Source organism: Salvelinus fontinalis, chromosome 34, assembly GCF_029448725.1.
Source record: "Salvelinus fontinalis isolate EN_2023a chromosome 34, ASM2944872v1, whole genome shotgun sequence".
Lineage (NCBI taxonomy): Eukaryota > Metazoa > Chordata > Actinopteri > Salmoniformes > Salmonidae > Salvelinus > Salvelinus fontinalis.
In genome coordinates this window covers 34,376,884-34,392,190 of record NC_074698.1, presented here as the reverse complement: position 1 = coordinate 34,392,190, position 15,307 = coordinate 34,376,884, and the positions used below count along the sequence as shown (strand labels likewise).

Below are 15,307 nucleotides of genomic sequence, written 5' to 3'. Positions count from 1 at the left end.
CGGAACGTAAAGTAACTGAGACAGTCTTGAACACATATCAGTCTCAGTTACTTTACATTCCGATAGTCTTGAACACATATCAGTCTCAGTTACTTTACATTCCGATAGTCTTGAACACATATCAATCGGAATGTAAAGTAACTGAGACTGATATGTGTTCAAGACTATCGGAATGTAAAGTAACTGAGACTGATATGTGTTCAAGACTATCGGAATGTAAAGTAACTGAGACTGATATGTATTCAAGACTATCGGAATGTAAAGTAACTGAGACTGATATGTATCAAAGACCATCGTAGGTGTGTTTTGCACTACTATGGTATTTCCAATGTGGGCCATAAATGGCTAATTGCCTTTTCTGAATATATTTTTACAAATAAATTTATTGTATCTGGGCTGCCTGTCACTGCTTTCAAGCTTCAACAAAAATATAAATGCAACATGCAACAATTTCAACAATTTTACTGAGTTACAGTTCATATAAGGAAATCACTCAACTGAAATAAATTCATTAGGCCTAATCTGAATTTCACATGACTGGGCAGGGGCACAGTCATGGTTAGACCTGGCCACCGGATTATTACATGGACACCCCCTCCATTTGTTTTGTACACTGCTGCTACTCTCTGTTTATTATCTATGCAGTCACTTCACCCCCACCTACATGTACAAATTACCTCTAACCAGTACCTCCTCACACTGACTCAGTACCGGTACCCCGTGTATATAGCCTCATTACTGTTATGGTGTTGTGTTACTTTTTATTATTTTTCCTTTAGTTTATTTTGTAAATATTTTCTTAACTCTTCTTGAACTGCACTGTTGGTTAAGGGCTTGTAAGTAAGCATTTCACAGGGACTATGGCGGTCTGCTCTAACCTCTCTGGGATCGTTCGGGACGCTAGCGTCCCACCTCGCCAACAGCCAGTGAAATTGTATGGTGCCAAATTCAAACAACAGAAATCTCATAATTAAAATCCAGCCACAGTGTCCGATTTCAAAAAGGCTTTATGGCGAAAGCACACCATGCGATTATGTTAGGTCAGCGCCTAGTCACAGAAAACCATACAGCCATTTTCCAACCAAGGAGAGGTGTCACAAAAGTCAGAAAGAGCGTTATAATTAATCACTTACCTTTGATCTTCATCTGATGGCACTCCCAGGTCTCCATGTTAGACAATAAATGTTTGTTTTGTTCGATAAAGTACCTTCTTTTTTGTTCGCGCGTTTAGTCCAGTAATCCAAATGCACAAAGCACGGGCACAAAGTCCAGACAAAAAGTCAAAAAAGTTCCATTAAAGTTCATAGAAACATGTCATACGATGTGTATATAATCAATCTTTAGAATGTTTTTAACATAAATCTTCAATAATATTCCGCCCAGACAATTCCATTGTCATTAGAAAGGAAAGAGAACGAGCGGCGCGCTCACAGCGTGCTCACGGCCACGCACGAGACTAAACTAAAGGCTTTCAGCCTGATCACTTGTTGAAACAGCTCTTATTCTCTCCCCTTTCACAATACAAGCCAGAAACAACTTCTAAAGACTGTTGACATCTACTGGAAGCCTTAGGAAGTGAAATCTGACCCCATAGACACAGGATATTGGATAGGCAATCACTTAAAAAAACTACAAACCTCAGATTTCCCACTTCCTGGTTGGATTTTTCTCAGGTTTTTGCCTGCCATATGAGTTATTTTAACAGTGTTTGAAACTTTAGAGTGTTTTCTATCCACATCTAGTAATTATATGCATATCATAGCTTCTGGGTCTGAGTAACAGGCAATTTACTCTGGGCACGCTTTTCATCCAAACTTCCCAATGCTGCCCCCTATCACTATGAAGTTAAACATGTAGGTATTACAGACTTAGTCAGGGAGAGGTTGAAAATGTAAGTGAAGACACGTGCCAGTTGGTCCGCACATGCTTTGAGTACACGTCCTGGTAATCCATCTGGCCCTGCCGCTTTGTGAATGTTGACCTGTTTTGCTCACATTGGCTACCAAGAGCGGTATCACACAGTCATCCAGAACAGCTGGTGCTCTCGTGCATGCTTCAGTGTTGCTTGCCTCGAAGCGAGCATAAAAGGCATTTAGCTCGTCTGGTAGGCTTGCGTCACTGGGCAGCTCGCGTCTGGGTTTCCCTTTTGTAGTCCGTAATAGTTTTCAAGCCCTGTCAGAGCCGGTGTAGTAGGATTCAATCTTAATCCTGTATTGACGCTTTGCTTGTTTGATGGTTTGTCTGAGGGCATAGCGGGATTTCTTATAGGCATCTGGATTAGTGTCCCGCTCCTTGAAAGCGGCAGCTCTAGCCTTTAGCTTGATGGGGATGTTGCCTGTAATCCATGGCTTCTGGTTGGGATATGTACATATGGTCTCTGTGGGGACGACGTCGGCAATGCACTTACTTATTGATGAAGCCAATGACTGAGGTGGTATACTCAATGCCATTGGATGAATCCCAGAACATATTCCAGTCTGCTTGCAAAACAGTCCTGTAGCATAGCATTCGCTCCATCTGATCACTTCCGTATTGAGTGAGTCACTGGTACTTCCTGCTTTCGTTTTTGCTTGTAAGCAGGAATCAGGAGGATAGAATTATGGTTGAATTAGCCAAATGGAGGGCGGGGGAGAGCTTTGTATGCATCTCTGTGTGGAGTAAAGGTGGTCCAGAGTTAAAAATATATATATATTTTTTAAATCCTCTGGTTGCACATGTGACATACTGGTAAAAAATTGTTAAAACTGATTTAAGTTTGCCTGCAATAAAGTCCCCTGCTACTAGGAGCGCCACATCTGGGTGAGCATTTTCTTATTTGCTTATGGCCTTATAGAGTTGGTTAAGTGCGCTCTTTGTGCCAGCATCGGTCTGTGGTGGTAAATAGATGGCTACGAATAATATAGATGAGAACTCTCTTGGTAGATAGTCTGGTCTACAGCTTATCATAAGGTACTCTACCTCAGGCAAGCAATACCTTGAGACTTCTTTAATATTAGACATCGCACACCAGGTGTTATTGACAAAAAGACACACCCCCACCCCTCATCTTACCAGACGTAGCTTCTCTGTTCTGCCGGTGCATTGAAAATCCCTCCAGCTCTATATTGTCCGTGTCGTCGTTCAGCCACAACTATGTGAAACATAGGATATTACAGTTCTTAATGTCCCGTTGGTAGGATAATCATAATTGTAGGTCATCCATTTTATTTTCCAATGATTGCAAGTAGAATTGATGGCAATGGGAGTTGACTTGCTCGCCTACGGAATCTCAAAAGGCAGCTTGATCTGCATCCTCTTTTCCTCCATCCTTCACGCAAATTATGTGGATCTGGGCCTGTTCCCGGGAGAGCAGTATATCTTTCTCGTCGGACTCGTTAAAGGAAAAAGCTTCTTCCAGTCCGTGGTGAGTAATCCCAGTTCTGGTGTCACCTAACATTACTGTCACCTAATGTTACTGTTGGGGTAGGTTCCTTGTTCCTTGTCAATCATTGGCTTATTGGTGAAATCAGAAATCAGAAAATATCTTCTTTAAGTAAATCAATCAAACCTGTATTAATGCAACTGCAGACAGAAGTTGACAATGGAAACACAGCACACATGTTTCAGAGTAAGTTCTGTAAAATATAAAAGGTTAAAGTTGCTTTAATATGCTTGCAGTCAACCCCTAGTGATGTAACTGCCTACGTCAACACCTTCTACTCATGAGACCAAGCCCATGCATATGCATTTATACAAACTTGCAGGAGAAAACAATAGTCCTGTGTTTTCTAAGGGCTCAGCAGTAATTTTCCATTCCCGTGTGGCTTACAGTGGTGTGTCTGACTTGTCTCTTATCTATTTACTCTGCAGGGGTCTGTGTCTATGTATCTCTTTTAGCCTTGAGGCGCTTTCTCACAGACACCCTGTTTTGACCGCAATGGCTCACACATCTGCTCAGACCGTTTCATATATGAGAGCAGAGACTAGAAAAGAACTGTGGAACATTATTAAACCTTATAATGCATATATTGCTAATCTGTAGTCTAGGACCCTATACATGTAGTGGGGGAGGGTCTTATAGCCCTTCCCCTTCTATTAATACAACATAAGCATAATCAATTATTAGAATACATCAATCATTTGGTGCAGCCCCTATCATGACCCCAAGATGGCCCTCATCATTACCTAGATTTTTAGTTAACATTCATTCCTAGGAGACAACATATCACAATGGGGAGGAGGGGGAACAATGCCCTTTTACTAAGACATTTCTGTGGAATCCAATCCAGTAATATGTGAGCTATGCTGCAGGGTGAGTAACATGGAACTTGTAGAAAGCCAAGAGTAGGATTGCAACATCTTCTTGTGAAGCAGGAAGAGAAACTTTGTACCCACCCCAAATCCACCTGTTGAATTCTATTTTAGAATGGGTTTTCCTAGGCAATGCTCTTAGGGCTACCAAACAAACCGGTGGAAGTACATCTCTACAACCTCTGTTGGTATGTAAGACAATATATATATCATTATACTTCTAGTGAAAGATCACATTTTGGGCTTTTTACTACAGAAAATAAAGTCTACTAATGAAACATTAGTTGTATCTTACTCTAACAGGTTATTTTCATGTTAAGTTAATTATGACTGATAATTTCTTTAAATATATTTTATAAGGCATTATCTGATCGATTTAGATTTTTGTCTAAAGCAAATATCCAAAAACTACAGCTTTTCACAGGGTTAAATTAAATATTGATTTATTCTGTTTCCCTCTAGTTATGGAGAAAATGGAGCCTCAAAGGAGAGTGTACATATCCCTCCCTAAAGAATACATGGCTGCTTTGGCCAAAAAGTGTAAACTGGTAACAAACACTTATTTTTCTGACCATCCTTAAACACACTTACAGGTGTAGGGTCTTAATTTGACCAGTTTGTCACAGCAGGAAAATAATCCTGCAGCAACAGGAAATGTGGATTATAATTAATGGACATTTTTTAGTTATGCCAAATCAAGCCTTTGATTTGCTGCAACAACAGGGTTATCAAATTAAGGTCTGACATCTGTAGTTCTTAGTAGCCTATGAATGGATGTAGTGTATTTTCATAGTATTCCTATTACAGACACACGATATAGTTACTTTACTATGATTACATTTTAAAATTAAAATATGACTGGCTTTATTTTGTATCTGTTGGACAGGATCACGGGCTTTTTATTAAGGATCTGATCACTAACGTAAATGAAGGATACCTACAAGCTTACTTCCGACAGTGGGGCAGCATTACAGCATGCACGGTAGGCTGATAAGTCATTATATCAATTATTGTAATATTAGCCTCACGTGGATAAGGCCTAAACCATACCTTTTTAAAGGGGCAACCTGTAGTTTTAAACATAGCATCCACCCCTCCACCTTTTTTACGCTCCAGTCAGTGGAGTAAAACAAGCTTATATTTTGCATTCTAATGGGACAGACAGTAAGACAGTTGAACTAATCTCACCAGGTATTTATAAGTTATATTCTTCAAGAATCATTGGCTCTATATCAGTCATTTAAAAGTCCATAAATGGATGTAGCTATCACAGATTGACCCCTTTAAATCAAAGTATTTTTTTGGATTATTGGTGTTTTTATTGGTTATGGTGATGGTCCATCCTCTGAAAATAGATCAAGAAGACTCCACAGGACTCTGACTCAAAGAGTGCCAGTGCTTTCGGATTCGTGATGTTTTCCTCTGAGGAGGAGGCAGATACGGCAGACTGGGCGGGTCCTCACTATATAGGAGGAATGGAAGTGGAGGTCAAGAGAGTTGTCAGTCTGAAGGTAAATCAAAACAGAACATTTGGCAAAGACTTGTTGAATGAATCAGCAATGTTTCTATGTCATATCAACCCAAAAAGTAAATATGATGATGTTGAATCAATGTGGAAAACTGATTGGATTTACAGAAATCATCAACGTTAGGAATTTTGTATTTTTTCCCTTTAATCCTCTGACTTTTTTGTTGTTGTGATTACACATTGAAAACATGTTTTAATGAGTGTTGTGTTGACACGGTTGTGTGTAGGTTGCTTTTATCCAGCACATGCAGCCAGTCTTATCAATATGTCACTGTCTGGGTCACAGGTCTTTCAGCACCAGTCAAGTCTTAAGTCTCAACAGGGCGAGTCTGAGTCAAATCTCAAGTCTCTCTCTTCATAAACAGATGTGTGTTATGATTCATGCAGGTTAACATTGTGTAGACTCTTCTAGGTCAAAGGTCAATTTGTTTAAAAATATACTTTGATTCAATCCTTGACTATTAAAACACTGAGTCAAGTCTAAAGTCATATGCAAGAGTCCAACAGAAGTCACTGTTTTTGCAACTCTTTTACCATGCTAAAATCTAATCTTTCATATAGATGGATGACCCAGAAGGTTGAGGTCATCCCAGCCAGGTCTATCCGCAGACGGTCCATGGGTCTGTTCATCAATTGAGCATCTTTGAGAATGTATCAGAGGCCGGATGATACTGTACCTACATTATTTAAAAGAAATCCAAACTGGATGGGATACATGGATACATGGATTATTTGTTGAAAAATGTAGAACCTTTTGAGGATCTCAGGACCCATGCCAAATCTTTTCAGTCTCCTGAGGGGGAATAGGTTTTGTCGTGCCCTGTTCACAACTCTTGGTGTGCTTGGACCATGTCCAATTTAGTTGTCTTCTATTAAAACGTTGTTTTTTTCCCTTCGTTTTTTTTCTTGATAAAATATAGGGGGAAAAATGGGAACGGAAACCTTAAACGAAATGGAGGAAACAGAATTTGGAAAAAGACTAATATATTCATATTTTATGTGGCCCAACATTTATATAGTGCCTTTCCAGATGATGACAAGCATTTGTGCCAGAACGCTCACCACAGCTGGAGAGGTGAGGAGTGATACATGCCAATTAGAAATGAGGGGAAGGTTAGGTGTGCCATGATGGAAATGTACATGTTAGCAGATGCTATTATCCAGAACAGGGGCAAATAGGGTTAAGTGCCTTGCTCAAGGGCACATCAACAGATATCCCCTAGTCAGCTCAGGGATTCAAACCAGCATCCTTTCAGTTAATGGCCCAACGTTCTTAACCGCTAGGCTACCTGCCGCCCGGATTTAGCCAGGACACCAGAGTTAACACTCCTACTCTTACGATAAGTGCCATGGGATATTTAGTGACAGAGAGTAAGGTCACACGTTAACGTCTCATCCGAAAGACAGCATCCTACGCAGGGAAATGTCCCCATCACTTCCCCTGGGGCATTGGGATTTTGATCTTAAGACTAGAAGGAAGAGTGCCCCCTACTGGCCCTCCAACACCACTTTCAGCAGCATCCAGGGACCGACCAGGAATGACCCTGCTTGGCTTCATAGGCAAGCCAGCAGCGGGATGCACAGTGGTATGCTCATGGTACTAATAGGGTTTTCATAGGCTATGGGTTCTGGACAAACTGGTTAGGTAGTGAAATATGAAGCTCTGCTCTACTGCTTTGGTTAAAAGGGCATATTAGATGTTGCTAGTTGTTTGCTTTAATGAAATGCTGAGTGTTCCAAAACCACTAAGGATCAATGTATTTTGCACCATGTGGACCTTATCCATACTGTGACCATGATCATTAAAAATGTGGGTTGGTGATTCTGGGTACGGGCCGATACAGCTTAACATGTCATTCTTCACACCTGTGTGTACTTGTGCAGAGAAAATTGTTTTGGAGCAATGTACGCTCTCTGGTTCATGCAGAGATGCCTTTATTCTCTTCCCATTTGTGGTGAAAGCAAAGAAGAATCACGTTGAATCACGTTGGGTTTCTGGGTTTCTGTACAGCACTTTGAGAAATCAGCTGATGTACGAAGGGCTATATAAATAAATTTGATTTGATTTTTATTTGATAGCATCAGAAAATGCCACTGTTAGCTCATCTGAAAGAACACCAAATGCACAAGTCAAACTGCCACACTATGCCACCCCAGGTTTATACAAGAGCATGGGGCGCTCTGCCTAACACACATACGGGTTGTTAAAGTTTGGGTTGAGTGGCAAAATAAATAAGTCTATAACAGTTTACAAGTTGTATTTCTCCTCCACCATTAGTATAAAACCTGAATCATTTAAGCTTCTCTCTTTTTAGCCTGGTTAAAGTGAAGGAGAACACAGCTAATATACAATAAACAAAACTAATTAAAAACAGGTTCATGTGCAGGTTCGAGGGAATCACTAATTACACATTTGTTTAACATATCAATATGACATCAAACAGAACCCAACCGCTCAGACGAGCTCCAGCTCTCCGTTTTTACATTGTGTCCTAAAAACACATTTTCACCAAGTAAGCAGCTTATTTTACCCTGTCCCGCAGCTCAATTTACCCTGTCCCGCAGCTTAATTTACCCTGTCCCGCAGCTTCATTTACCCTGTCCAGCAGCTTAATTTACCCTGTCTCGCAGCCTAATTTACCCTGTCCAGCAGCTTAATTTACCCTGTCCAGCAGCTTAATTTACCCTGTCCCGCAGCTTAGTTTACCCTGTCCCGCAGCTTAGTTTAGCCTGTCCCGCAGCTTAATTTACCCTGTCTCGCAGCTTAATTTACCCTGTCCCGCAGCTTAGTTTAGCCTGTCCCTCAGCTTAATTTACCCTGTCTCGCAGCTTAATTTACCCTGTCCAGCAGCTTAATTTACCCTGTCCCGCAGCTTAATTTACCCTGTCCCGCAGCTTAATTTACCCTGTCCAGCAGCTTAATTTACCCTGTCCAGCAGCTTAATTTACCCTGTCCCGCAGCTTAGTTTACCCTGTCCCGCAGCTTAGTTTAGCCTGTCCCGCAGCTTAATTTACCCTGTCCCGCAGCTTATTTTACCCTGTCCCGCAGCTTATTTTGCTCAATTTACCCTGTCCCGCAGCTCAATTTACCCTGTCCCGCAGCTCAATTTACCCTGTCCCGCAGCTCAATTTACCCTGTCCCGCAGCTCAATTTACCCTGTCCCGCAGCTCAATTTACCCTGTCCCGCAGCTCAATTTACCCTGTCCCGCAGCTCAATTTACCCTGTCCCGCAGCTCAATTTACCCTGTCCCGCAGCTCAATTCACCCTGTCCCGCAGCTCAATTTACCCTGGGTAAGGGGTATATTGTTCCACAATAACTTTTTTCAACAAGCTATGTTTTCAAAACTGTAATATTTACATGAATTCTGATTATTTCCAGGGATACACATCATCCTGAAATATATGCAAATATATTTGTTAGAAGGAATACTATGTTTCCCTTGATGGGGTGATGCTGAATGTAAAAAAAACGTTGCTCCACTTACCCCACTCTCCTCTACAATAGGAAATAGACATTTACTAATAAAAGCGAGAGCACAGATCTAACTGTAGTCAGATTAGTGGGTAATTGATTGACCTCTGTCCATGGTGCTGAAACTCCACTATAGTAGTCATTTGCTTGTCTGGTCGTTTAGCACAGCATGCATGGGATATTCACCAGTCAACACAATTAGTGGGTTACTAGCTAATCAATGCCATTTTCACTAGGCTATAATAACCTCATAATATCTTACCAGTCGGCCAACAGTGCTTCATGGGCCTACATTAAAACTAGGCTACATACAAAAAAATTGGACTTTAGAGAACTTTGAGTTGATGAATTTGCAACAAATACAACCAGAAACAATTAGATTCCTGTGTATATTTCTCAATTTACAGTGGTATAATTATGTCCGATTATGTCAATTGTTTTGGTGTGGTGGTCTGGTGTACTTTTAAATAGCATTTCCCGTATGAACGGAAATCTTGGGATGCCTGGGAAAGACTTGCAATTTTCTGTGTATGGAAAATATGAATCCTCAGTCTGGTGGTCTGAACTGTTGCCTGAGGAAGTGAGCGGTTAGATGGTGTATGATAATTGGTGGCTGTGATTGCTGTGATCTCTTTGACCAGTGTAATTCTCTACCTCTAATACAGCATGTTTATCTGACTGGTTATCCTCGGGAAAGACGTCTTGTGGATAATCTTAGGACTTTACAGGAGTAGAGCTGTTTTACCCCCTACTGGCTGTAAAATGAAACTCAACCATCCCTCACCTCTTTTCTCTTGCTCGCTCTCCCTCTCTCATCTTCTCTTTCTCTCTCCTCTAACCCTGTGACTTTTCTGTGTCTCTGAAGGTGGATATGAAGATCTTTCACTACAAGGTTCACCTGTCAGAAGAGGTGTCAAGGGCAAACACATAAAATTCAAACCCTGTCACACCTACCTGGTAAAACCGCAGCTGTGACACACACACACACACACACACACACACACACACACACACACACACACACACACACACACACACACACACACACACACACACACACACACACACACACACACACACACACACACATACACTGAAATACACTCACCTCTGTATCCCACTGGGCACACCACATATTTTCAATGTGGATAATTGGGTAATATTGGGTTGAGACGTTAATCAATGAGATTACCCACTCAAAAAGACAGCTAAAAGTTGGTTGAATTTCCAATGTTGTATCACTATGCTTACAACCATCTAAAAGCACAACAAAATTCCAATGAAAAAACAATGTCTGATTTTTGGTTTAGTCACCAAAATATCTATCACTGCGCTTCTAACCATTTAAAACCACAGCAAAGTTAAAATGGGAAAACAATTATATTTTGTTTATACAACAGATGAATGTGTTATCACGGGGCTTCATTTAATAGCAGAACCAAATGACCTGGATTGCAGTTGAAATTACATTAAAAGTGCAAAATGCCATTTGAAATTTTCACAGATTATTTTCACATTTGTGAAGATCTCCACAAACCTTCAACAACCTATCGCTATCAACCTGCACGCTTTATATGATTATATAAGAAGAAATGTATTGTTACATTAAGTATGGGTGTGTTACTCATTTAAGGTTTATTGTTACATTAGTTTGGAAGATAGCCTTAACTTTAGGCTCTTTACTGTATTACAAAAGTATTATTGAATTGTGTTTGGTTGACAAGGCAACCACATATCAACATATTAAGGAGATGTGTCTACTGCTTGGATAGTTCCATCTGAGCCACTAGTTTAATAGCATTCTTTAACTTGTATTGTTGAGTTGGAGACGTTAATCCAACATGTAATTTGTTAACTTGTCGAAAAGTTAGTAGGCTATTTATTAAAAAAGAAATACATTTAAAATATAGGCTAGGCTATTTATTGTATTTCAAAAGTGATATTGAATTGAGTTTGGTTGAAGGAGATTTCTCTTCTGCTTGGATAGTTACATCTGTTAAAACTGTAAATGCACTTTAAACTAGCAAGCACACACATTTTCTTAAGACATTTACTATTTTCTACTTTTCTATTTGGTACTATTTTTCCTTTGGAATAGAAGTGGTCACTCCCTCTTGCGTTGCGCGATGCGTTTTACGTAAAGAATCACGGACTCGATGCAGCCAATCACTGCTGAGAGAGCGTTGATCGACAGAACTGAAAATGGCGGAAAGCAGCGCGGAAATCACATTCAAAAATGTAAGAGAAAGCACCCAAAATACTATTAATTATTCTATGTTGTGAGTCACATCATTTTGTAACTAAAGCAAGATCACAACCCTCATTTTGTAACTAAAGCAAGATCACAACCCTAATTTTCAAGTTCGGCTGAGCGGACTGTATGGAGCAAATTCAGCGGGGTAGCTAGCTAAATGATCAGCCTACTGGATACTTTAGACAACAATGGCAGTTGTTTTTGGAAGCAATTCACTACAGTAACTAACGCACTGTTGTCGAGCATCGTGTTATTCAGAATCATGGGTTTTCTCTTTCTTTTTAGGAGACGGTAAGCAAACTCCTGTCAAGCTTCTTCAAGGAGGAGAAAACTAAAGGCGAGTTGCTTGCTAGTGGAGTTGTTTAATGTAGCTATCCTGGAAAAGATTTGGACCTGATCATGTTTAGTCAAATGAAGCAACAGTTGTAGGCTGTTAGCTAAGTCATCGCCATTTGACCTTTGTTTCTTTGTTTTTCTCAAGTCGGTGCCGATGCTGTCATCCTTATGGCAGAGATGCTACATGTGTTTGTTCAAGGTAAGTTCAAACGATTGATTGTGGCTGTAATGTACATGGAAATCAATCACTGATCCAGGATCAGATGTGTCCCCCTATCCATATAATCGTATTCATTATGATCTAAAATACTGAATGCAAAACTGTGCCTAGATCAGCAGTCTTTACTCCGAGTTGCTTTAGGAATACAGACCCTGACTCTTTGTTGCTCAGAAGCTGCACAAAGAACGATAAAACAGGCTGAGGCAGAGGACTGTGACAGATTGGACATAGAACACTTTGAGAAGATCCTGCCTCAACTGGTGTGTAAATATACCCCTGTATTCTATGAAATATCCTATCCTATTATTGTCATGGGATGACAGTATAAGAATCAACAGTCATAACATATTTCATTTCTTCCCCAGCTGTTGGATTTCTAGTATGACTTCAGGCCAGAAGATGGAGCCAGAGAGCTATCCAGTCCTCAATTCATAATTTGAGAGATTGACCAACTCTAGGGGGACAATGGAAGTAAAGAAAAAGGCTTTTGTTTTGTTTGTAAAAGTAAAGAAGCACTTTTATTTACTTCCATTGTCCTCCAAGATTGGTTGAATCTCCTCTACTTCTTAATTCATGCTTGGAGATGGTTGGAGAGAGGTAGGAGCGGTGCTCCCTTCCCCCAGTCCTCCATTCAGCCCATTTCGGATATTATATTGTAATTATTTGAGTTACATTACACACGGTCTCTAATGAACTCTGTACATTTTGCCTCAGTTTGTTGTTTGAAATAATTTGAAACCATTGCTAACTAATAAAAGTTGTAAGTTTTTTTTAAAGCATGCAACATCAGTCTGTGACACCGATTTTCTTGGGGAGACATGTATTGAAAACCTACAAGTGCTTTATTCTAATCAGTTGTGTGATAGGAATTCCCATCTAGTACTCCAGCAGCACTGGGGGAGGATCTGGTGTTTGACAATAAAACAGTGACCTTATTGGGACAGCACTTTGGATTAGAAATGATACAATGACTGAGGTTAAGGTGCAGACAGGCCGCTTTCATTTGAGAGTTTTTAAATTCATATCAGGTGAAACGCTTTGAAATGAATGTTTTTTTGTACATAGTTCCCCCTTTGTTGGGGACCAAAAGTATTGGGACAAATTCAGTTGTGTATTAAAGTAGTCAAAAGTTGAGTATTTTGTCCTATATTCCTAGCATGCAATGATTACATCAAGCTTGTGACTCAACAAACTTGTAGGACGCATTTGCTGTTCGTATTGGTTGTGTTTCAGATTCATTTTGTGCCCAATAGAAGTGAATGGTAAACAATGTATTGTGTCAATTTGTAGTCACTTTTATTGTAAATAAGAATAGAATATGTTTCTAAACGATTCTACATTAATGTGGATGCTGCCAGGATTATGGATAGTCCTGAATGAATCGTGAGTAATGATGTTAGTGCAGACTGTCAGATTTAATTTGAGGGTATTTTCCACGTTAATGTGGAGGATACCATGATTACGGATAGTCCTGAATTAATCGTGAATAATGATTAGTGAGAAAGTTAGATGCAGAAATATCATACCCCTAAGAAATGCTAACAATAATAATACAACACCGTTACATTAATGTCAGGTTAGCATTATTTGTGAGGTTATGATATTTGTGCAGCTTTCTCACCAATCATTATTCATGATTTATTCAGGACTATCTGTAATCATGGTATCGTCCACATTAATGTGGAAAATACCCTCAAATGAAAGCTTACAGTCTACTATAACCTCATGGTCATTGTATCATTTCAAATTCAGAGTGCTGGAGTACAGAGCCAAAACAACAACATAATGTGTCCCAGTAATTACGGAGGGCACTGAAAATGTTTATATGTATTTAATACAATAGAAACAGAAACCAGGGGCCATGTTCAGGCCTAAGAAACATTACAGAACATTTACATAGACATTGTGTGGAACAGATATGATTGTCTTATGCATTAAGGTCACTGTTTGTACATTTCCTATTAATAGACTTCAGATGATCTTAGCTCTAAAGATGATCTTTATGTTTTTGGGAACCTTCACCCCAGAAAGTTTTTCATAAATGAATACACCCCAGTAGTGCAGTCCTGACTCTTTTATACAGCACCGCCACACTACAGCCCACCTGTGTCTGGCTCTGCAACAACAGGTGCTTGCAGCATGCTCACTCTGGCTGCCCCCAACCCCCCCCCCATCAAAGGCTCCTGGAGCAGTTGGAAGCAATTAGAGTAATAAGGGGAGCAGCCAGGCCCTTGGATGATGACAAGTGGCAGGAAAAAAGGAGTACCCCCTCCGGACACTTTGAAGTTCCCTTCTGCTGTCCTGCGATGTTTAGTTAGGAGGGGAGGGGAGGAATGGGACTTCGAGGTACAGGCCAGGGGAAAGTTGAATGGAGTGTGTGTGCATGAGTGTGTGTTTTTGTCAATCTGTGTGTGTGTGTGTCAGCCAAACAATTGCAGAGACCACACGCATAGATCTTCCATTTGAAAAGAAGAAGCAAAACAGAAGGAATTGGAACATGGCCCACAGGGGAAGAGCAGGGTGTAATTGTGATGGTAAATAAATTAGGCATGTGGGGGGGACTGGGTTATTTTACCCTGAGAAAGCCTGATGACTGTGGGTTATTTTACCCTGAGAAAGCCTGATGACTGTGGGTTATTCTAACCTGAGCCTGATGACTGGGTTATTCTAACCTGAGAGAGCCTGATGACTGTGGGTTATTCTAACCTGAGCCTGATGACTGGGTTATTCTAACCTGAACCTGATGACTGTGGGTTATTCTAACCTGAACCTGATGACTGGGTTATTCTAACCTGAGAGAGCCTGATGACTGGGTTATTCTAACCTGAACCTGATGACTGTGGGTTATTCTAACCTGAACCTGATGACTGGGTTATTCTAACCTGAGAGAGCCTGATGACTGGGTTATTCTAACCTGAGAGAGCCTGATGACTGTGGGTTATTCTAAACTGAGCCTGATGACTCGGTTATTCTAACCTGAACCTGATGACTGTGGGTTATTCTAACCTGAACCTGATGACTGGGTTATTCTAACCTGAGAGAGCCTGATGACTGGGTTATTCTAACCTGAACCTGATGACTGTGGGTTATTCTAACCTGAGAGAGCCTGATGACTGTGGGTTATTCTAACCTGAGAGAGCCCGATGACTGTGGGTTATTTTAACCTGAGAGAGCCTGATGACTGTGGGTTATTCTAACCTGAGAG

General features: G+C 40.5%; 2 protein-coding genes across 3 annotated transcripts; both read left to right on the top strand.

Moving 5' to 3' along the window:
• The first annotated feature begins 4,369 nt into the window (after nucleotides 1-4,369).
• On the top strand, nucleotides 4,370-6,579 carry LOC129832771 (heterogeneous nuclear ribonucleoprotein A0). Its single transcript, XM_055896770.1, has 5 exons — nucleotides 4,370-4,478; nucleotides 4,753-4,838; nucleotides 5,177-5,272; nucleotides 5,646-5,801; nucleotides 6,380-6,579. Exons 2-5 carry the CDS (start codon nucleotides 4,755-4,757, stop codon nucleotides 6,398-6,400), a joined length of 357 nt encoding a protein of 118 aa, XP_055752745.1. The 5' UTR covers nucleotides 4,370-4,478; nucleotides 4,753-4,754; the 3' UTR covers nucleotides 6,401-6,579.
• A 4,861-nt stretch (nucleotides 6,580-11,440) lies between these two features.
• Nucleotides 11,441-14,157, top strand: cenpx (centromere protein X). 2 transcript variants are annotated; one of them, XM_055898555.1, is made up of 5 exons: nucleotides 11,441-11,530; nucleotides 11,832-11,883; nucleotides 12,028-12,081; nucleotides 12,274-12,362; nucleotides 12,468-14,157. In XM_055898555.1, exons 1-5 carry the CDS (start codon nucleotides 11,495-11,497, stop codon nucleotides 12,480-12,482), a joined length of 246 nt encoding a protein of 81 aa, XP_055754530.1. In that variant the 5' UTR covers nucleotides 11,441-11,494; the 3' UTR covers nucleotides 12,483-14,157. The 2 variants fall into 2 exon arrangements, with proteins under 2 accessions (XP_055754530.1, XP_055754529.1); XM_055898554.1 differs by having other exon boundaries at nucleotides 12,244-12,362.
• Nucleotides 14,158-15,307: the final 1,150 nt, after the last annotated feature.